Below are 24,455 nucleotides of genomic sequence, written 5' to 3' on the forward strand. Positions count from 1 at the left end.
GACCCATATGTCTGGTCCCCACTGAAGTTCATATGCTCCTTCCTGGCCTCCTTTGGCATGTTACCTAGGCCTGGGCTACACCGGGGGGAAGGGGGCGGGAGGGGGGTTCGAACTAAGATACTTCGACTTCAGCTACGCGAACAGCATAGCTGAAGTTGCGTATCTTAGTTCGACTTACCTGGCCGTCCTCATAGCGGCGAGTTGACCATGGCGGCTCCCCCATCAACTCCGATTACTCCTCCTGCAGAGGTGGAGTACAGGCATCGATTTGGGGATCGATTTATCGTGTCTAGACGAGACGCGATAAATCGATCCCCGATGGATTGATCACTACCCGCCGATCCGGCGGGTAGTGAATATGTACCCTTAGGATCCCAGTGGCTTAGCCCAAGGCCCTACTTGGTGCAGTCTCTCCACTCTTCCTCTCTGGGTCCTGACTTTGAAGATAGTGCCCATGTTTCCCAAGAATTCCACTGGAACATGACTTCTGCTCCCTATCAAAGGGGGATTCCTAACAGGTCGCAGCACAGCTCACCTGTGACCATTCCCCTTCCTAGTGATGACAGCAGCAGAGCTACGCCCAGCAGCCCTGCAGGAGACATCACTGCGCACAGCACCTTACTAGTCTCTTATGAGAGACCTCATAATAGGATCCTGGGAATAGAGGCTTGTCAGCTGCTTGAGCCCAGTCCGGGCAGCAAGTGCAGCGTATTTTGGTACAGGCGGCCAGTGCTTTGGGGTCAGGGATGGGCTGCCAGTGCTTCCCTTAGGAGGCTGTTCTGCAGGCTTGTAGAGCTCCCTGTCTCATTGGTCCAATTCCAAAGCACTCCTCTAAACGAAGTGTCACATTAAGAACTTTCCAGGCTTCAAGCCCAGCTACTGTGTTCAGATACTGTACACAGTCTCACTAGACTAGCTGCTATCTCTTCTGGAGCCCACACACCAGAGCACCTGCCGGCATGATTCTTTGCATTTGAGATCCTCAAGCTGCTCCATAATTTTCCACATAGTCCTTTGCTCATTGACAAGAGTCTTTGGAAAAGAAAAGTCTGAATTCTTTAAAGCACAGCACATGACTACGCTGCCCTTTCTAAAGGGACACAAGTCACCTTGACATCTATCCAGTTGCAAGCAGTCTTAGGCATTATGCTGGCCCATAGAGTCCTCTTGCTAACTTTTGTGATTATCCTACATTTTAGAATTTCTCTCTCCACTGTTGCTGTGTGAAAGACCCACAAAGAGCACGGGGAGACAGGAAAAGGGCTATATATACTGTGCTGCCAAAGCCACAAACTGAAAAAAACTCGATTAATATTTGCTCTCTCGGACCTCTTTCAGCAATTGCCATCTGGGTGTTAACTTGTAGCAATGCAAAGTAAATGCATCGCTGGCAGAACTGTGATCTGTAAGCTGAAGATATCACCTTAATATCTTACTTCTTTTCCCAGGCTGTACTAGACCATAGGTACATGACCCTTTCTCGTTTAAATGTCACACCTTTCACCAGAAATCCCTATTATTCTTTACTGTTATCTCTCGGGCTGTTCTACACTTCAAAATTTGCCCTTGGACAGCCAAACTGGTTCGCCAGTCCATTTATATTGTTCAAGGAGGATTTAAGCGTATTCCTTTTTGATTTAGTCCTCTAAAATCTATGTCCCCCTCTTTCCACAGCTGCCTTAGTGTTGGACAGATATGGCATATGCATCAGGGTTCCTTTTAATTTGTTACAGCACCAAACAAGAGTTAAAGTGGTGCTTTATTTCAGTATCCAAACCTCAGCCAGAAATTATATCCTAGATAACCGTTATTTAACTGCTAACCTGGGTTTAGCTCCATGGGAAAACATTGTTTCTTGAAAGCTGCAATCACCATCAAGCGTGTGATTTTACAAAAATGGAAGAGTAGGATCATGCCCAGACAGTGGTATTCAAGACCTGTCCGAGTTAGCACCCAAATAAAGGACGGCTTGCTGCTGTAGAGAGCAATTATATGAATTTAAAGACATTTGCCCTCCATTTCTAGCCACATTTGGATTAAAATGTTGAGACTGCTCAAAGAATGCCAGATTGCCATCCCACCTAACCCCATTGCTCTCCTGTCCCAGCCCCCTCCTTCTCTAGTCACATGTATTGCCTCCTCTTTATTACACAAATCAGACGTCAAGAATTATAACAAAAAACCAGTTGGAGAACACTTCAATCTCTTTGGTCACTCGATTACAGACCTAAAAGTTGCCATTCTTCAACAAAAAACTTCAAAAACAGACTCCAATGAGAGACTGCTGAATTGGAATTAATTTGCAAACTGGATACAATTAACTTAGGCTTGAATAGAGACTGGGAGTGGATGGGTCATTACACAAAGTAAAATTATTTCCCCATGTTTATTCCCCCCCTCCACCCCCCACAGTTCCTCAGACATTGTCGTCTGCTGACGAACCAATTTATTTGAGCATAAGCTTTCATGAGCTACAGCTCACTTCATCTGTAGCTCACGAAAGCTTATGCTCAAATAAATTGGTTAGTCTCTAAGGTGCCACAAGTACTCCTTTTCTTATTGTAAGGAGAGTGATCACTTTACATAAGCTATTACCAGCAGGAGAGTGGGGTGGGGGGAGAGAAAACCTTTTGTAGTGATAATCACCCATTTTTTTATTGGTTTATGTGTATAAAAACATCTTCCCGTATTTTCCACAGTATGCATCCGATGAAGTGAGCTGTAGCTCACAAAAGCTTATGCTCAAATAAATTGGTTACTCTCTAAGGTGCCACAAGTACTCCTTTTCTTTTTGTTATAACTTGTTAGATCCGGCAGTGGTATGTGTTCATGGAGAGATATTTCTACTGGTCTCTTTTCAAATACTCTGATCCTTAGCCTTCCTTCTAAATGATCTCCCACAAAGAAACCCTTAATGAAAAGTGTTCTGAAAGGAGTATGGACACCAACCTAAAAGAGACCGTGAAATCTACATAATTATGTGGGGGTGAGCGCAGGTGTTTGATTATGAAAATTAATAAACTAAAGAAACAATAAAAAGTACAAAAAGGTAAATGACTTACAGCAGGGTTTCTCAAACTGAGGGTTGTGACCCCTTAGGTGGGTTGCAGGTGGTTACATGAGGGTTGCAAGCTGTCGGCTCCATGGGGCTGACAGCCCCAAGCCCCCATTAAATTACTCGCTCCCATTTTTAATTTATATGGGGAGGTGTCATATTCAGAGACTTGCTGTGTGAAAGGGGTCACCAATACAAAAGTTGAAAAACTACTGACTTACAGCCTGTATGTGTTTCCACATACTGTGTGGCTCTCCAATGGAATTACGTGATTACAATTGTTCAGCTTGTCAAAGCTGCAAGACCAGACAATGCAAAACCAGACAAAACTCCACTGATGTAGCACGTTAGGGTGGGGGTTACAGTAATAAAGAGAGGTTTCAGAGTAGCAGCCGTGTTAGTCTGTATTCACAAAAAGAAAAGGAGTACTTGTGGTATCTTAGAGACTAACAAATTTATTTGAGCATAAGCTTTTTTGCTCCTCAGTTAACCTATGATGTAACACTGAGCATATGGCTGCATATATTTGTTGACTGATAACTAGAAATAAAGGGTCAAACCTAGCTACATTACTATTAGACAGAGGCAGCTTGGGGATTTCCTCCAATGCTCCCCACTTCCATTCTCCGCGCATTGTACTGTAGTTGAAATAAATTACCAAAGTAATTGAAACCAGCGTGATTATATTGCATTATTTTAACAAATAAAATATTCAGAATTTTAAAATATTGTGTGCAGTTAATTTTTTTTATGCAGAATTCCCCCAGGAATAACTGTTATAACTTGTTTCAGAGTAACAGCCGTGTTAGTCTGTATTCGCAAAAAGAAAAGGAGTACTTGTGGCAATGAAGTGCCCACAAAATCAGTGTCCAAAGGGCATTAAATTCTTCTTCTTTGCCCATTGTTTATGGTTGGGGTTTGTAGTGAGCAGGCAACCTGGCCTTTTAGCACAGGAGAAAATGGCAAAGTCCAGCACTGCATAAGATGATATTTGATCAGGATAGAAGCAGACCCTCATGTAATGGGGTTCACGCTGCACACCTGGGTATTCGGCCCCTTGGCCCCACTCCTCTATGAATCAGGGACACTTCAGTCTGGTGCAACACCCGTGTTCTTTATTTGTGATCAGTTCCCCACCACCAGTTTCTGACTATATACAAGCTTTACAACTGCTTGGCTTACCACAAACCTGGTTAGCAACAGACTAGGAGGCTCCTACTCCCTCTGAGCCTAACCTCCCACTCTTAGTCTCCCCCCTCCTCTTCTCTCACTTCCTTCAATCCTTATAGCGCCTGCTAATGAGGCTGACAGATGTGGTCAGTTACCAGTCAAACATAGGGCAATTCACCCAGCCCCAAGCCATTCCCCTTGATTTGGGCTGGAGTGGCAGGAGCTGATTAGGGGCTTCTCAACCAGCACCCTTCCACACCTCACCACAGGGTATTTACACACAACTGATCTGTGAAGTACAGAGGACTCACCTGTTGTGCAACATTCTGGAAGGGGCATGTGTTTTATCTGTCAGGTTTCAATGAGAAGCTTCACTGGCTTAGGCCATCAGAGATGGACGTTGGGACATTTTGAAATAATCTAAATGAAGGAAGACTTGAGGACTCCACTGCAAGATTAATGCAGACAAAGCAGAGGTTCGGGGGAGATCTATTAGCTCTTTGGAATCGCAGCGCTGTCCCCTCTGTGGTTCTCCCAGGGGAGGTGGGCCCTCATCAGCATTTGTCTCACTGATCAGCGGACAGGACAAGTTTTAAATCAGTCCCCAGTGGGGAGTACATTCTAGTCTTAAGTTGTTCTGGCCAGTGACCAGCCCTTCCTTTATGCTTGTATAGCACTAAGCACGCTGCAGGTACTACTGGGAACAAACCAAAAGCCAGGGTACTACGTATAACTTTGCTTAGAATCCAATACGTCAGTGATGTGAGATGTGTCCACTGTGTTTTAATTAGAAGGATTCTTGCCACTGGGCAATGCTCCCGGATGGTGAGAGGAGCTTGCTTGTTTGCCAACAGAGCAAGTTCTCAGTATGAACCACATGCACAGAGACTGACGGAACTGGTACTTCAAGGAGCTGGGGAGATAGCACTGTTCCAGGGGAGATAGGATGCCTCCCTCCCAAGCGTTCTCTAGTCCTTGGTTTCTAGGCTCAGGCTGTCAACAAGAGGGGGTGGTGGTTACTGCCAGTTGTGGTAATTCTGAAACATCAACATCTGTGAAGTAACAGCTGGGCTGAACCACTCCAAGTCCTAGCACCACATCCCATGAAGGCTGTGGGAGATGTTGAGCTGCCAGCTTAGAGGGTAGGCTGGATATGGCAGAATCAAACCAAACCCAAAGGGCTGAAAGTGTCATTTGCTTCCTAGCCTCCGCCCACCCTACCCCACTACCACGTACATGCCCCTCTGCACTTTCTGGTTTCAAGTGAGGCAGACAGCAGAGCCGCCAGAAGGCAGACTTCTCTCATGGCCATTCTAATTCAGCCAGAACAGAACATGAGATCTTTGGACAAATACCCAAACATCTTCGGCCAGGGTAACCCAGAAGATGTCTGAACCTATCCGCCGTCACTACTAACATCAGGAAAACTGGAACACCCTCAAAACCCCAGTAGGGTCCCTACAGACCCCCCTGCTGTGCATTCTCCAATTGGATACAGTAACTAGCACATTACCAGTCATCGCACAGGCATATTCCCACACCCATAGGCACATCAAGACCGTATCTTTTGTGTAGCTAAAACGCTCATCCAGCAGGGAAGTAGTAATCAACCTTCTCCTGTGCACAGCTCATTTCCTTTGACTAATTTCCTATTTAAAGGGGAGCCAAGCAGCACTCAGCTTTACATATACCCAATATACAGGTTCAATACATCTACCCTCAGGTGCCTACTGTTGGCAGCTGGTGTGCGCACATACTCTCTCAGTAAGCTGTACCAAGCTGCACAGATAGCTGGCTCAGCAAACCCAACAGCATCGCCCAGAAAGACCACAAACTGAGTTCTGTGGCAAAGGCGCTCAGCCAGGTTTATTGTCAACAGAGCATGATCCTAGTGCCCCCCAGGAGCTACAGGGACACTAACAGGTATGCCCGTCATAATGGGCTCAGCTCACTCAGCAATGGCACTTTCGGCTGGACAAAGGCGCCCCTCCAAGGATTTCTCTTGTATACATGGATGGGAACAGGTTACGTATCACACTCCTGACGTGGTCAGTTACTGACCCCACACCTTGGACCAGCTCATTCAAACAAAACATCCCCCACCATCATCCTCCCATCTCTGTGTTACTTGGGGTCGGTGTGTTCCTGTGCCATCACCCATGATTGGGGTTATGCCATAACTCCATGTTGGGGTGGACCTGTGCTAGCCTTCCAGAATGTGTTTACATGAATACCCAGCGCCTAGTAGTACTTAGAATGCCTGTGTTTTATCAATGCCAGCCAGGCTTTTGCCAAGTTCACGTACCAGGTAGTGAAGTTGTAAGTAGGTGTTTGCATTGTGACAGGGCCTGACTTTTTCTAACTTTGATTTAGGCCTCAGGCCTTGCACCAGGCCCTATGCTCCAGGCTCACTCTCTCTACTACACCTAGCTTCTGCGTACATCCTTGTGTGCGCAGCACAGCCCCCCCTTGTATAGCACGACAGAACGTTAACACAAAGGCAGCAATCCCCAAGCCCCTGGCACTGGCTAGCAATGCACTGGGAACAACTACTCTTGGGAGAAATCAGGGTGGAGAAAAATCAATGTAATAAATAAATAAATCACATTTTTTTTTTAATTTAAATCGGATTTTTTTGATAAAATGCTTTGAGAAAAAAACCTATCTAAAGATAGTTTTAATTAAGATATCTTTGAGCTATAATGTATCTCATCATGGAACAGGGATTATAAATTTTAATTCTATAGTATTAGACAATATATTCATGTAATGTTTAACAAAAGTTTTCTAAATGAGTTCCAATAGTTCATGGATTAGGGACCCAGTCTTATGGAGTTCCAGGGGCTTCTGTATAGATTATTTAGGTTAATCTATCTACCCAATGGGACTCAGTGCTCAGTCTAGAAGATACCATCAGAGATGCTTACTTTTGCAGTTCTCAAACTGTGGATTTCTGTCTCCAGAGGTAGCATGGTGGTTAAGAGCAAAAATGTTTTGAAATAAATAAATTATATAGAGAGAGGTGAGAAATAACAGACCTCAACCCTATTGTCCGGCTGCAAATTTGTGTACACAGAGTCAATCCCTTACCTCTTACTAAAAGTGCAAAGTTTCAGAAAGTTCAATGAACAGAAGATTGTTGAGGGCGGAACAGATCTGGACAAGGAGAAGATGTCTAGAGATAAATGTGAGAAGGGAGGGACAGGCAGTAGAAACAAAAGTGAAATTGTTTGAGCAGCATATTCCAGAAGTCTTGAGGTCTTTCTGAGTGTGGCCTTCATTGATTTGAGATCTACCATACCATTCTCTCACTAGACAGGAAAACCTATAAATGGCAGCAGGCCGTAAAAGAGACCCAGTTTGGGAATAAGAACCATTCAAGAAATATGTTTGCTGATGATGTTTTAAAGAAAGTCACACCAGGTGGAAGTCATTTAAGCACTTGGATTCAGAGACTGTTGAAGTGATAAAAGACAGTTACCTTTTCCGTAAGTGGTGTTCGAGATGCGTTGCTCATGTCTATTCCACAATAGGTTCGCGTGTTCGCCACGTGCACTGGTGCTGGAAGTTTTTCCCCGAGCAGTACCTGTAGGGGGGAGCGCCCCCCCCAACCCTCGACCCCTGGAGTGGCGCCTGCCTGGCATGCTATAAGGAGGGCTGCGCTCCCCCCACCCTCAGTTCCTTCTTGCTAGACAACTCCGACAGAGGAAGGAGGGTGGGATGTGGAATAGACATGAGCAACACACCTTGAAAAACACCAGTTACAGAAAAGGTAACTGTCTTTTCTTCAAGTGATTGCTCATGTGTATTCCTCAATAGGTGATTCCAAGCTGTATCTGTTGGAGGTGGGTAGGCGTTCACAAGTTCTCGGGACGTAGTACCGCCCTGCCGAACCCGGCATCATCCCTGGACTGGGAGATTATCGCAAAGTGCGAGGTGAATGTGTGAACCGAAGACCATGTGGCGGCCCTGCAAATGTACTGGATGGGGACGTGGGCCACGAAGGCAGCCGACGAGGCCTGCGCCCGAGTTGAGTGTGCCCTCACAATGGGCGGTGTGGGAACCCCCGCCAGCTCGTAACAGGAATGGATGCACTAAGTGATCCACTTAGAAAGCTGCTGAGTGGAAATCGGCTGACCCTTCACGCACTCAGCCGAGGTGATGAAAAATTGCGAAGACTTTCTGAATGGCTTGGTCCGCTCGAGGTAGAAAGCCAGAGCTCGCCGCACGTCGAGCACATGGAGATGGCGTTCCTCACTAGTTGCGTGAGGCTTGGGGCAGAGGACTGGCAGAAAAATGTCCTGACCCATATGCTAGGCAGAGACCACCTTCGGGAGGAACATGGGGTGTGGGCGGAGCTGGACCATGTCCTTATGAAAAACCGTATACGGCAGTTCGGAGGTTAGGGCCCTGAGCTCCGAGACCTGCCTGGCCGACATGATAGCTACCAGGAAGGCCACCTTCCACGAGAGGTGCAACCAGGAACACGTGGCCAGTGAGATGATCCAGCACCAGGTTTAGGTCCCACTGTGGAACCAGAAGCTTGGAATATGGGTAGAGACGGTCCAAATCCTTAAGGAACCGGCCAGTCATAGCATGGGAAAGGCCGATATGGGCGCCAAGTGCACCCTGACTGACGAGGGCGCCAGTCCCTGGGCCCTCAGGTGGAGGAGGTAATCAAGGATAAGCTGGAGAGGCAAGTGGAGGGCCGTCTACTTTCGAGCATGTCCTTTCCTTGCCACCTAGCCACTGAGCAGCCATGCCGTGAGGTGAAGTGTTGCTAGGTTGGGATGGAGGCGGCGGCCCTGGTCCTGAGAGAGCAGGTCCGGGTGGAGCTACCACCAGCCCCGAGAGGGTCCCGTACCAGTGCTGCCTGGGCCAAGCTGGCAGAATGAGAAGGACCCTGGCTTTGTCCATCTTTATTCTCTCCAGGGCCCTGCTGATCAGATGGAACGGGGGGAAAAGGCGTAGAGGAGCTGGCCTGACCAGGACAGGGGAAAGGCATCCGAGATAGCGCCCCTCCCTAAAGCTCCCCTGGAGCAGAACGGGAGGCATTGTCGGTTCTGCCCGGTCACAAATAGGTCCACCTTGGGAGTACCCCACCTTCAGAAGAGCTGGTGAGCCACTTCCCGGTGTAGAGACCACTTGTGCTGAGAGGAAAAATCCCTGCTCAAGAGATCCACCCAGAATGTGAGGGTGCCCAGCAGGTGGAAGGTTTTTAGGTAGATGTTGTGGGCTCTACAGAAGTCCCACAGACTGAGGGCTTTTTGGCAGAGGGCCTGTTGATATAGAACATCGAGGCCATGTTGTCCGTGAGCACCCGGATCACCTTGCCCTCCAGGTGCGAGCGGAAGGCCATACAATGCCAGTCGCACCCGCCCTGAGTTCCTTGAGGTTTATATGAAGGGGTAGGTCTTGTAGAGACCACAGGCTTTGGGTCTGAAAGTTCACCACATGTGCCCCCCAACCCAGGTCTGACGTGTCGGACACCAGCTCCAACGACGGGGCCCTGTCCCTGAACCCCTCGGAGCATGTTGTTTGGGGCGGACCACCACTGCGGGGAGGTGATCACTGTGTTCAGCACAGTGAGGACTTTGTCCATTCTGCCTGTGGCCTGGGAGAACTGCGAGGCCAGCCAGAGCTGGAGGGGCCTCATTCTGAGTCTGGCATGACGGACCACATATGTGCACGCAGACATGTGACCCAGCAGTTACAGGCAAGCCCTGGCTGTCATCACCGGGAACCTTGTGACAGAGTCGATGAGCCCTTTCAGGGTCTCAAACCTGTCTGGTGGGAGAGAGGCCCTGGCCGACGTTGCGTCCTGTAGTGCCCCGATAAACTCTATGCGTTGGACCGGGACTAACGTGGACTTGGCGTTGTTTATCTACAGGCCCAGGGCAGTACATATGGACAGGAGGAGTGCCACATGATCCCTCACCTGTGACTGGGAGGTGCCTTTGACTAGCCAGTCATCCAGATATGGGAATATCTGGACCCTCTGGCGTCTGAGGTAGGCTGCTACCACCGCCATACACTTTGTAAAGACCCTGGGAGCAGTGGACAGACCATATGGTAGGACTGTGAATTGGTAGTGACTCTGTCCCACCATGAAACCGAGGAAGCGTCTGTGCCCCTCGAATATGTGGATGTGGAAGTACGAGTCCTGCAGATCGAGGGATCAGTCCGCGGGATCCAGGGAGGGGATGATGGAGGCCAGGGAAACCATGTGGAACTTGAGTTTCACCATGTGTTGGTTCAGGTCCCGCAGGTCCATGATGGGCCTGAGCCCCCCTTTGGCCTTAGGGATAAGGAAATACCGGGAGTAATACCCCTTGCCCAGGAACTCCTTGGGCACCGCCTCTATAGCTCCTAGGTCCAGGAGCCGCCCCACCTCCTGCTCGAGCAGAGCCTCGTGAGAGGGGTCCCCCAGGAGGGACGGGGGCGGAGGGCGGTTGGGCGGGGAGGAGGTAAACTCAAGGGTGTAACCTCAGGAGATGGCGTTGAGGACCCATTGGTCCGAGGTGAGCTGCGACCATTCTGGGAGGAAAGCACACAACCGATTGGAGAAAGGGAGTTTTATTGTGGGTAGGTCCCTGCTGAGAACTGGCAGTGTACCCCCAAGCATCCCGTCAAAAACGCCTTTTGCCCGCCTGCTTGACCTTAGAAGATCCAGGCTGGGGGGCAGGCCGGGATTGCCATTGCGGGCGCTTTCTACAGTCCCGCTGATTTTTGTGGGCGGCCTTGTACTTCGGGAGGGCAGCCTGGGTGGGAGCCTGCTGTGGCTTGAACTTGGGTTTTGCCGGAGGAGGGACATAGAGGCCCATGGTCTGGAGGGTCGAGCGGGAGTCTTTCATGCCATGCAGCCTTGTGTCTGTTTCTTCTCCCTTTCGACAGGAAGGCTCTGTTTGCTGATCTTGCATTGATGACTGTGCTTCACTGGAGAGCCCAGAGAGCAGAAGCCATGACACCCATCTCATGGACACCGCTGAGGCCATGGACCGTGTGGCCGAGGCCACTGCATCCGAAGCGGCTTGCAGGGATGCCTTGCAGCCGCCGCCCCTTCCTCCACGAGTGCCTTAAACTCCTTCTTATTGAGCTCCCAGAGAGAGTCCTCAAACTTGGGGAGAGATTCCCAGAGGTTAAACTCATAGCGACCCAGGAGAGCCTGATGGTTTGCTACTCGTAGCTAAAAGCTTGACAACGAATAAACTTTTCTCCTGAAAGTATCCAGCCCCCGAGAGTCTTTGTTCTTGGGGGTCAGGGCTGGTTGCCCCTGCCGCTCCCTGTGGTTGACTGACTCGACCACCAAGGAGTTGAGCGTCAGGTGGGTATACAGATACTTGTGTCCCGTCGTGTGTACAAAGTACTTGCACTCCGCCTTTTTAGAGATGGGAGCTAACAAGGCTGGAGTTTGCCACAGGGCATTCAAAATTCTTGCCACCCCTTCATGGAGTGGCAAGGCCACCCTGACCGGTGCTGAACGGTGACAGCACATTGAACAGGGAGTCTGAGGGCTCTTCCATTTCCTCAGCCTGGAGGTGGAGGCTCGCTGCCACCCTTTTTAGAAGATCTTGGTAGTCCTCCTGCGGGACAGAGGGGGATGGGGCCACAATCAGCTCCTCCGGACGGGGCGATACCAGGCACCTTTTTTCTGGCGGTCTAAAGATGAATGCCAATGGTGCTTCTGAGGTCCCGGCCACCGAGCGAGCCCCCACTGGGGGTCATGGTGCCCACTGGTACCACTGGGCCGGCCACAATGCTTGGTGCCATTGCGCTTGCTCAAGCACTGGCGGAGCTGGTTGTTTGGGCTGACTAGCTTGGCCTGTAGACGGACGGCTGTGAGGGGAGGCTGGGCTGGCATATGATCCGCGGCTGCCTCTGGACCGAGAGTATCTGCGGTGCCGGGATCTACGTAGGCCACGGGACCACGATCTTGATGTGGAGGAGCGGCACCGACGGTAGTGGCTGCTCCACGAACGGCCTCGATGGGCGGACCCGCGTCTGCGGGACGCCGGCGATCGACGCCCGGGGCTACGGTGCCTTGGTGGAGACTTGGAATCATAGAATCTCAGGGTTGGAAGGGACCTCAGGAAGTCATCTAGTCCAACCCCCTGCTCAAAGCAGGACCAATCCCCAACTAAATCATCCCAGCCAGGGCTTTGTCAAGCCTGACCTTAAAAATATTTAAGGAAGGAGATTGGAACGGGAGTCCAAGCGGGAACGGTGTCAACAATCGTGCCACAACTGACTGCGGTATCTTCTGCGAGACTAGGACTGTTGGCGACGTCCACCATGGTCCCGTCGATATTTTCTTTGCGAAGACGAGCAATGCTGGGAGTCCCGGTTGGACGGCACCCATCCAGACAGTCTGGCCGGTGTCGAGGGCGATCCACATGGACTGAGCCCTGAACGGTCGCTGGGCGGTGTCGGGAACGTTCCCTTGACCGAGACTGGTACTGGGCCGGTGGCGACTGCGGTGATCCCAGTGGTGGCTTGCCTCTGGAGCGCGGGGCCAACATTGGCAGAGCTCCGGGCACCGGCATGGACATGACATCCCAGGCTGCCTGGAGGGCTTCGGACGTAGATGGCATCCAGAGAGGCCTGCTCCAAAGGGGCCGGGCTACTCTGCTCAATATGAGTCGGAGACCTCGGGCCCGATGGGGATCAAGGACTACCCGACATAGGCCTAGCCTCTGTCCCAGACTTCCCTCGGTGCCGTTACAAAGAGGGAGTCTTTCCGGTCCTCTTGGCGTGCCCTGTGGACAGAGAGCGGTGCCGACTGGACGATGGTACCGGAGGGTCTCCACGTACCAACGCCACGGTGCCAGGTACCGGTTTGGAGCAGTGTGCCACGGTTGGGGCCAGCGCCAACTCCATCAGGATAACCCGGAGCCTAAAGTCCCTTTATTTTTAGTCCGGGGCTTGAAAGACTTGCAGATCTTGCACCTTTCGCTGATATGGGTTTCTCCCAAGCAGCACAGACAATCTGCGTGCGGGTCGCTCCTTGGCATAGAACGCCTACAAGAGCCACATGACAAAGCCTGGGGCGCGGGGCATGCCCTGGCCCGGGTTCAATGACTGACTAAACTAACTGAATTAGCTAACTACAGGTACTACTGAACAAATGAAGAGTTCTGGGGACGAGCTGCAGCAAAGCTGGAGCTGAGCAGTTCCGATGCACCTTGACTGGCAGCAAGAAGGAACTGAGGGTGGGGTGAATGCAGCGCTCCTTATACCGCGCCAGGCAGGCACCGCTCCAGGGGTCGCGGGGGGGCGCTCCCCCCTACCTGTACTGCTAGGGGAAAAACTTCCAGCACTGGTGCACGTGGCAAGCACGCACACATGAGCAATCACTCGAAGAAGAATCTCACTTTTAACAGCAGTAGCTTCTTCTGCCAGTGTAGAAAGAATATTTTCTTCCTTTGGACTAATTCATTCCAAATTGAGAAATCGTTTGGGACCTGAAAAAGCAGGAAAGCTTGTTTTTCTTTTCCAGATTATGAACAAACAGGAAAATGAAGGTGAAGACGACTGAGTTAGCTGCAGAAGCCAATATTTTAAGTTTCTTGTGTTGACCTGGCTGACAGTCAATTTAATTTTTGTTTTGTTTTTAAAAATATTTCATTTAATTATTTTAGTTAAAAACAATTTTAACAAAAACAAACCTGATTTTAAAAAACTTGAATGTTTAACTAAATTCAAAAATTCATATGTTTGTTCTGTTAAAATATTCTATGTTTGCTGTTGAAGAAAAAAATCCAGAATACATAACGTTGTTGTTTTAGTTAAATAAAACAATTTAAATGTCTGTCTGGTGATGTTCTCCTTCTAATACAGCATGGCCAGAAAATCCCCCAAATACTAATGATTAACCTGTTGAATTTCACCTCCCAATGACTTCATAAATATCTGCTTCAATTACCTTTGGTAAATGAAATAACCAAACAATCATTCATTTTCCGATATAGCTGTAAAACTAATCTGAAAAGTTTTAAATAAATCACTTAAAAATGTATAGTGTGTACCTTCTAAAAATGAAACCTACATCTATCTGAGTTGTGAAGAATATGTATTAAGGTTATAACAACCAACAAGAATGCACTTTTATGTAGAAATCCATGATTAAATCGAGTCTTCCTGACTAGTGATTTAAATCATGATTTCAATCCAATCCACCCTGGGAGAAATTCAGAGCAGTGCCAGGCTGTGGTTCTGGGGTATCACTGAGGTGTCATTCCTGCAGATCCCAGGGAAATCTCCAAACATGACAGTGTCATAACTGTAAGAGTAAATACCACACCACCTTACTGCCACTGGCCAACCGACTACACGGTTAAAGTTGGCCTTCAATGATAAAAAAAACTAGGCACAAATCACAGGGATAACAACACAGGTACCCAGAACAGATGCACTTGTGATTCCAGGGCCACCACTCCTCTCTGATAATGAAGTGGTGCAATAGCAGAACAACTCTGGAAATGCAACGGGCTCAACCATTCACATATGCTTCATGGAGAGCCTTCTGCACAACACATGCCCTGCTTCATCTAAGAGTTGCGCATGCATCTGTCTGTCCTTCAGGAACCAAGACAGACATGCACAACCATGCTCTCCTTCTACACTCCCCTCCCTCTCACTCAAACCCCACCAAACTCAAGTCAAGACACTGGCACATGGTAGGCACTGGATGCCTCCATGCCAGTCAATACCCCACCAAGAAAAAAAGAAACCGTATTTTATGGGAGTCTTCCAACATCCAAGACAACATAGACAAAGACATGAAACCTACAGTGAGAACATGTGGAGTCAGAAAGATCATCAAAGAAGCCAGCTTACGAGAAACAATGTTTCGTCAAGAGCATAGAATCCATCAGGCAGCCATGCCCTCCAGTGCCGCTTCTTGGGCTCTTTAACCATGTGGCACACACAAGGAAACATACACCCTTTGCAACACTTACCCTGATTCTCCGCATTGCAGTCACAATCTCCACCCTGCTGTTTGGCCGAGGCACATCAAGACTTCCAATGTACTGAAAAAAGAAGAACATAGGATTAGTACAGCTCCAATGTCTGCAAAATAGCACAGACATGCAGGGACTTTTCCACCAAGCAGCTAAACCACCCCCCTGCCAATGCAGGAGCATTTCTCCTTATACATCACAGCACTTTGTCCAGTCTATTTTACGTGTCCTAGACAATGACAGTTCTGTCACTTTCCCTGGGAGACTATTCCACAGTCTAATCCATCTGTCAGGAAATTTTCCTTGATATTCATCCTAAATTTTCCATTTCTTAATCTCAACCCATTATTCCTAGGCTGAGTCATCCTACCCCCCCCTCCCACACACACACACACACACATCTATTGGCCTGCTGTTTTCATCTTTCACATATCTGCAGATTATTCGTTCTCCCTACCATGCAAGGCGTTTCATCAAGCCACATATTTAACTGTCTTCATTTTTGGTTTTAAGACCAGCAGGGACCATTATGACAACCTAGTCTGACCTCCTGCATAGCACAGGACAGAGACTCCACCCAGTGATTCCTGCATCAAACCCATATCGTCCGGCAGGTCTTTTGGAAAGACTTCTCACCGTAAGATCCCCAGTGCGGAGAGCCCCCCTATGTCTTTAGCTAAGTTGTTCCAATGGTTAATTACCCTTGCTGCTAAAAAAGTGTGCCTTATTTTGATTCTGAATGTGCTAAGCATCAGCTTCCTGTCACTGGATCCTGTTATACTTTTGCCTGCTAGATTCAAGAGCCCTTTGCTCTCAGAAATGTCTTCCTCATATAGGTACTTATAGGAGATTATCTAGTCACCCCTTAAAACTTCCCTTGTATAAACCAGATATGACTTCTTTAGTCTCTCATTATAAGGCCTTCCAGACCTCATATCGTCCTTGTAACTCTTTACTGAGCTCCTTCCAATTTTATAACATTGTTTTTTAAATTTGGACACCAGAATTGGTCTCAGTATCCAGTAATGATCTCACCAGCGCTATATACAGTTCAATAGTCATCCACTTAGATATCCAAGCATTGCATAAGCCCTGTTAACCACAACATCCCACTGGGATCTCATGTTCAGCTGGTTTCCATCATGACCTCTAGGTCTCTCAGAGTCCCTACTTTCCAGGATGTGGTCCTCTGTCCTGTAAGTGGCCTTTTATTTTCTGTTCCTAGATATCGTTCCTTGCAGGTGGCAGTATTAAAACACATTACCTGATTGCATCCAGCTTATAAAGAGATCCGGACCACTCTAAAACCGGCCAGTCCTCAGTATTTACTACTTCATCAACCTGTATCCTCTATAAACTTTACCTGCAATCATTTTCTTCAAGATCATTGATAAAGACATTGAGTAGCATTATGTCAAGAACAGACTACTCCATCACCCCATGAGATGAGGATTCCCCAAGTACAATTATGGTTTGATGAGATCTTTCAGCCAGACAGTTTTTAATTCCTTTACTGGAATTGGGGGGAGGGATAGCTCAGTGGTTTGAGCATTGGCCTGCTAAACCCAGGGTTGTGAGTTCAATCCTTGAGGGGGCCATTTAGGGATCGGGGGCAAAAATTGGGGATTGGTCCTGCTTTGAGCAGGGGGTTGGACAAGATGACCTCCTGAGGTCCCTTCCAACCCTGATATTCTATGATCTATGATTCTACTATGAGCCAATGTCATTTTGTATAGTGTTAATTTTTTAGTCTTCCGTTGAAAGAAGTTCTGAAGGAACTCAAATGTGAAATTGCTGAACTAGTACTGACTGTGGTTTGTAACCTATCATTTAAATAAGCTTCTGAACCAGATGACTGGAGGACAGCTAATGTGACACCAAATTTTTGAAAAAAAGGCTTAAGAGGTGATCCCGGAAATTACAAGCCTAACTTCAGTACCAGGTAAATGTCGAAACTATAGTAAAGAACAGAATTATCAGACACAGAGATGAACATAAGTTGTTGGGGAAGAGTCAACATGGCTTTTGTAAAGGGAAATCATGCCTCACCAATACACAAGAATTCTCTGAGGGGGGTCAACAAGCATGTGGACAAGGGGGATCCAGTGGATATAGTGTACTTAGATTTTCAGAAAGCCTTTGACAAGATCCCTTACCAAAGGCTCTTAAACAAATTAAGCTGTCATGGAATAAGAGGGAAGGTCCCCTCATGGATCAGTAACTGGTTAAAAGATAGGGTAGGATTAAATGGTCAGTTTTCAGAACAGAGAGGTAAATAGCGGTATCCCCCAGGGATCTGAATGGAGACCAGTACTATTCATAAATGATCTTGAAAAAGGGGTAAACAGTGAGGTGGCAAAATTTGCAGATGATACAAAACTACTCAAGATAGTGAAGTCCAAAGCAGACTGTGAAGAGTTACAAAGGGATCTCACAAAACTGGGTGACTGTGCAATAAATTAGCAGATGAAATTCCATGTTGACAAATGCAAAGTAATGCACATTGGAAAACATAATCCCAATTATACATATAAAATGATGGGGTCTAAATTAGCTGTTACCACTCAAGAAAGATCTTGGAGTCATTGTGGATAGTTCTCTGAAAATATCCACTCAGTGTGCAGCTGCAGGTAAAAAAAACCAAACAAAAAACTAAGAAAATGCTGGGAATCATTAAGAAAGGGGTAAATAAGATAGAAAATATCATATTGGCTCTGTATAAATTCATGATACACCCACACCTTGAGTACTGCATGCAAATCTGGATGCCGCATCTCAAAAAAGATATACTGGAATTGGAAAAGGAACAGAAAAGGGCAACAAAAATGATTAGGGGTATGGAACAGATTCCATATGAGAGAGATTAATAAGACTGGGACTTCTCTGTTTGGAAAAGAGGCGACTAAGGGGGATGTGAAAGAAGTCTATAAAACCGTTACTGGTGTGGAGAAAGTAAATAAGGAAGTGTTATTTACTCCTTCTCATAACACAAGAGCTAGGGGTCACCCAATGAAATTAATAAGCAGCAGGTTTAAAAACAAACAAAAGGAACTATTTTTTTCCACATAACACAGTCAACCTGTGGAATGCTTTCCAAGAGGATGTTGTGAAGGCCAAGACTATAACAGAATTCAAAAAAGAACTAGATAGGTTGATGGCTATTAGCCAAGATGATCAGGGATGCAACCCCATGCGCTGGGTGCCCCTAGACCTCTGGCTGCAAGGGGATGGCTCACTTGATGATAGCCTGTTCTCATAGAATCATAGAATATCAGGGTTGGAAGGGACCTCAGGAGGTCATCTAGTCCAACCCCCTGCTCAAAGCAGGACCAATCCCCAACTAAATCATCCCACTATTAATACTACAGGTGTAAGATCACTTGACTGCAATCTAGAGGTAGGATCATTTCCTGGGTACTCTGATAATATAGCTATTGGGCCATCTGGGAGATTAGAGGAAGTTATCAAACGCACTTGCTCTCTTAACAGCAGCCAATACTTACAAATGTTTGGATATGCCCATTAAATACACACAGAATCTCCACACGCTCTAGCACTTCCCCAAACCAGTTTTATAGACTCATCAGAATCTAGTGGAGTGTGCCACCAGAACAGGATTTTATAACCGTTTTCCCTAGTTGCTCTCCGTATTGAGGATGATGATCCTGTATTTGTGCCTGTGCTTTCTCTGAAATTTCCTTCCTCACATCTGTCTGCCATCTAGTTTTTTACCTTTTAGTTTGTCACTCACAGTGTTGTATACAAGCAGGAAATTAATCCTGTGTTGTGTGACTTAGCCTCCACTGTTGTAGCTGTGTTGGTCCCAGGATATTAGCGAGACATGGTGGATGAGGTAATACCCTTTACAGGACCAACTTCGTTTCCCCAGCTGCCAGCAGAAATCCGTTTCTGGGTGGGGAGGGGGAGCGGATTCCTGTCTGCAGCTGGGGAAACAAAGTTTGTCCAACAAATGGTATTACTCACCCACCTTGTCTCTAGCTTCCACTAGCATTTCAGATGGCTCTGTTAATACGTTCCTGATTATGCAGTTGTGTCTCATAATATCTTACTTGTGGGTATTGATAAAAATGTAGTGCTCAATGTCTAAATTGAAATTGAATCTCCTGGAAGAGTATTAAATGGTTCTCTTTAAACAATTGTTTTATTCAAATTCTTGCCTCCCTCCCTCCTCATACTCCAAAATATGTTGGATTTTGGTTCAGTTATATGTTTGTGTTAAGTGGGGTCACAACTGAAGAAAAATGATATTTGCTTTATCCTTTACATTTTACCATGGAACTAATGTGCCAACTGTATAGAAAAACTGGTCTGAATTCTTTTGAAGTGAACAAGACCACTAATGAATTTACCACTGGGCATGTGCCTGTTCTAATAGAAGCCAATGTGTATCAGAGTTTTGATTTAACCTATTTATTACACTTTTTAATAGCAATACAGACTTTTAATGAAGAGATTGCCGGTAACGTTTCCTGAACTCCCACAATTCACCAGAGTGAAACTGAAATCCCAAGGCTTAACTGTGAAGAGCCAGTCTGCTTCATATGGTCTTCACTCTTGAGGACATATTCATATTAATAAGTATTTCACAGAGACACATTTTGCAGAGAATACACTCTGCAACTGAACAGTTCTGTCACTTTGGGGTTTGCAACAAGGTACTCTAGATCCAGAGGTGAAAGTAAGCTGGTCCGATCCGGTACGGCATACCGGGAAAAGCCAGTACGCTGTGCCGGACCAGACCGGCTTCCCCAGGGCACGGGGCTCCCTGCAGCAACGGTGTCAGCTGGTGTCACATTAGCTGTCCTCCAGTCATCTGGTTCAGCTCATTATCATGTTAATTCATGTTAGTTACGTGTCCATGAATGATTCAGCTTCATTATCATGATCATTATCATCTGGTTCAGCTTAATGTGAAGCATGAGGGGGAAAGGAGTCCAGGAGAGCTGGCTGTATTTTAAAGAATCTTTATTGAGGTTACAGGGACAAACCATCCCGATGTGTAGAAAGAATAGTAAATATGGCAGGCGACCAGCTTGGTTTAACAGTGAAATCCTTGCTGATCTTGAACACAAAAAAGAAGCTTACAAGAAGTGGAAGATTGGACAAATGACCAGGGAAGAGTATAAAAATATTGCTCGGGGATGCAGGAGTGAAATCAGGAAGGCCAAATCACACCTGGAGTTGCAGCTAGCAAGAGATGTTAAGAGTAACAAGAAGGGTTTCTTCAGGTATGTTAGCAACAAGAAGAAAGTCAAGGAAAGTGTGGGCCCCTTACTGAATGAGGGAGGCAACCTAGTGACAGAGGATATGGAAAAAGCTAATGGACACAATGCTTTTTTTGCCTCTGTCTTCACGAACAAAGGTCAGCTCCCAGACTACTGCACTGGGCAGCACAGCATGGGGAGGAGGTGACCAGCCCTCTGTGGAGAAAGAAGTGGTTCGGGACTATTTAGAAAAGCTGGACAAGCACAAGTCCATGGGGCCGGATGCGATGCACCCAAGAGTGCTAAAGGAGTTGGTGGATGTGATTGCAGAGCCATTGGCCATTATCTTTGAAAACTCATGGCGATCTGGGGAAGTCCCGGACGACTGGAAAAAGGCTAATGTAGTGCCCATCTTTAAAAAAGGAAGGAGGATGATCCTGGGAACTACAGGCCAGTCAGCCTCACCTCACTCCCTGGAAAAATCATGGAGCAGGTCCTCAAGGAATCAATTCTGAAGCACTTAGCGGAGAGGAAAGTGATCAGGAACAGTCAGCATGGATTCACCAAGGGCAACTCATGCCTGACTAATCTAATTGCCTTCTATGATGAAATAACTGGCTCTGTGGATGAGGGAAAAGCGGTGGGCGTGTTGTTCCTCGACTTTAGCAAGCTTTTGACACGGTCTCCCACAGTATTCTTGACAGCAAGTTAAAGTAGTATGGGCTGGATGAATGGACAATAAGGTGGATAGAAAGTTGGCTAGATTGTCAGGCTCAATGGGTAGTGATCAATGGCTCCATGTCTAGTTGGCAGCCAGTATCAGGTGGAGTGCCCCAAGGGTAGGTCCTGGGGCCGGTTTTGTTCAATATCTTCATAAATGATCTGGAGGATGGTGTGGATTGCACCCTCAGCAAGTTTGCAGATGACACTAAACTGGGAGGAGAGGTAGATACGCTGGAGGGTAGGGATAGGATACAGGGGGCCCTAGACAAATTAGAGGATTGGGCCAAAAGAAATCTGATGAGGTTCAACAAGGACAAGTGCAGAGTCCTGCACTTAGGACGGAAGAATCCCATGTACCGCTACAGACTAGGGACCGAATGGCTCGACAGCAGTTCTGCAGAAAAGGATCTAGGGGTTACAGTGGACGAGAAGCTGGATATGAGTCAACAGTGTGCCCTTGTTGCCAAGAAGGCCAATGGCATTTTGGGATGTATAAGTAGGGGCATTGCCAGCAGATCGAGGGACGTGATTGTTCCCCTCTATTCGACATTGGTGAGGCCTCATCTGGAGTACTGTGTCCAGTTTTGGGCCCCATACTACAAGAAGGATGTGGAAAAATCGGAAAACGTCCAGCGGAGGGCAACAAAAATGATTAGGGGACTGGAACACATGAGTTATGAGGAGAGGCTGAGGGAACTGGGATTGTTTAGTCTGCGGAAGAGAAGAATGAGGAGGGATTTGATAGCTGCTTTCAGGTACCTGAAAGGGGGTTCCAAAGAGAATAGATCTAGACTGTTCTCAGTGGCACAAGATGACAGAACAAGGAGTAATGGTCTCAAATTGCAGTGGGGGAGGTTTAGGTTGGATATTAGGAAAAACTTTTTCACTAGGAGGGTGGTGAAACACTGGAATGCATTACTTAGGGAGGTGGTGGAATCTCCTTCCTTAGAAGTTTTTAAGGTCAGGCTTGACAAAGCCCTGGCTGGGATGATTTAGTTGGAGATTGGTCCTGCTTTGGGCAGGGGGTTGGACTAGATGACCTACTGAGGTCCCTTCCAACCCTGATATTCTATGATTCTAAGCACTTGGCATTGGCCACTGTCAGAAGACAGGACACTGGGCTAGATGGACCATTGATCTTACCCAGTATGGCCTGTGATGTTATTTACATGAACTGTGACTGTATAAATCATTGTTGAGAAAGGACTATTCTCAGTAAGTGCTCAATCAAGAAACACTTATCTGACAATGGACTTTGGGAGACGCCAATCCACATCTGAGCTTTCCTGGGAATGTTCAAACTAACATGTAAACAATGGCATCGGCCTGCAAAAAGCTGAATCATTCATGGACACGTAACTTGCCCAGGTGGTTACAAACTCCATCTTGCTGCTGTGATTTTGCACAGGAGAACAAAGGGGTTTCAAAAGAGAAAGAATATAAAAGGCCCTGGAAACCCCTCCATTTGGTCTTCAGCTGGCTCAAGAGATGGCCTCTCCACCTCCAAGGGATGCCTGAAAGAAACTGGGACAAAGGACTGTAACTATGGGGGTGTGAGTGATTGCTGGACCCAGACTAGGAAGGAGTCCAGTCTGTGAAAGAAGCTTTTATTGGGACATCTCTGAAGGTGAGATTCACCTGTGTCAGGGTTTCCTCCCCACGCTGAACTCTGGGGTACAGATGTGGGGACCTACATGAAAGACCCCCTAAGCTTATTTCTACCAGCTTAGGTTAAAACTTCCCCAAGGCACAAATCCTTTCCTTGTCCTTGGATGGTATTGCTGCCACCACCAAATGATTTAGCCAAAGATTCAGGAAAAGGGCCACGTGGAGTCCCTGTTTCTCCAGAATATTCCCCCAAGCCACTTCACCTCCTTTCCTGGGAAGACTTGGGAATAATATCCTCACCAATTGGTACAATGTGAGCACAGACCAAACCCCTTAGGTTTTAGGACACTGAAAATCAATCAGGTTCTTAAAAAGAATAATTTTATTTAAAAAATGTAAAAGAATCACACCTGCAAAAATTAAGATGGAAGGTACTTTTTACAGGGTAATAAAAAGATTTAAAAACACAAAGGATTTCCTTCTAGGATCAGCTTCAAAGTTTTGCAAAAAAAAAAAAACAGGAAGAAAACTCACTCTTAGCCTAGGGAAAATTCACAAGCTAACACAAAAGAATCTAACGCATTTCATTGCCATTATTTACAATTTTTGTAACCTTAGATGCTCATTTCAGGGATGTTTTCAGGAGATATATTTCCTGCCTGGTTTCTCTCTCCCCATCCAGAGAAGGAACAAAGAGAGCACAAACAAACCCTCTCCGATTTGAAAGTATCTTCTTTCCTCATTGGTCCTTTTGGTCAGGTGCCAGCTAGGTTATTTGAGCTTCTTACCCCTTACAGGTAAAGATTCAGTACAGCTACCCAGGAGGGATTTTATGCTATTCTTAGCTGTATGTTTATGACAACCTACATTCAGTTTCTTACTGTATTAGGCTTAGATTTGCGAGTTTCGTTTTATTTTGCTTGGTAACTTACTTTGTTCTGTCTGTTATTTCTTGGAACCACTTAAATCCTACTTTTTATACTTAAGAAAATCATTTTTTGCTTATTAATTAACCCAGAGTAAGTAATCGATACCTGGGGGAGCAAACAGCTGTGCATATCTCTCTCAGTGTTACAGAGGGCGGACAATTTATGTGTTTACCCTGTATAAGCTTTATACAGAGTAAAAAAGATTTATTTGGGGTTTGGACCCCATTGGGAACTGGGTATCTGGGTGCTGGAAACAGGAGTACCAGCTAAGTGGTTTTCAGTTAAAGCCTGCAGCTTTGGGGGACATGGTTCAGACCTGGGTCTGTGTGCGCAACAGGCTAGCATGTCTGGCTCAACAAGACAGGGTTCTGGAGGCCCAAAGTGGCAGAGAAAACGGGCTCAGAGGCAGTCTCAGCATATCAGGTGACAGTCCCAAAGGGACCTCTGTGACCCAACCCGTCACAGGGCCGTTCTTATGAACATTTCTGTTGCTCTTCTATGAACTCCTTACTGTTTGTTGAGGAACACTAAGCGTGATACTCCAGAATTGGTCACACCAGAGCTGTATAAAGAACAACTAGAAACTCCCCTCAGTAGCATGATCCTCATCTAAGAAGATTCTAGGATGGTCACTCTGAAGCCCAGAACATCTGCTGAGTCAGTGTGGAGTCATATGAACACCTACATGCAGGGTTGAGAACTCTGTTTGTTCAGAATATCACCAGCTTTGACCACCAAGCCCGTGAAAGCCCGGAACTTGGGAGTCCAAAGGTGCTATGGCAGC

The 24,455-nt window shown here is 46.9% G+C and overlaps 1 protein-coding gene across 9 annotated transcripts in view; it reads right to left on the reverse strand.

Moving 5' to 3' along the window:
- The window catches only part of NOS1AP (nitric oxide synthase 1 adaptor protein), a 186,298-nt gene that overhangs the window by 123,773 nt on the left and 38,070 nt on the right, over positions 1-24,455 (reverse strand). For all 9 annotated transcript variants that reach the window (XM_074960840.1, XM_074960836.1, XM_074960839.1 and 6 more), the window contains exon 2: positions 15,184-15,255. In XM_074960840.1, coding sequence (XP_074816941.1) covers positions 15,184-15,255 — 72 coding nt within the window. The remainder of the gene's footprint in view (positions 1-15,183; positions 15,256-24,455) is intronic.

Source organism: Natator depressus, chromosome 8, assembly GCF_965152275.1.
Source record: "Natator depressus isolate rNatDep1 chromosome 8, rNatDep2.hap1, whole genome shotgun sequence".
Lineage (NCBI taxonomy): Eukaryota > Metazoa > Chordata > Testudines > Cheloniidae > Natator > Natator depressus.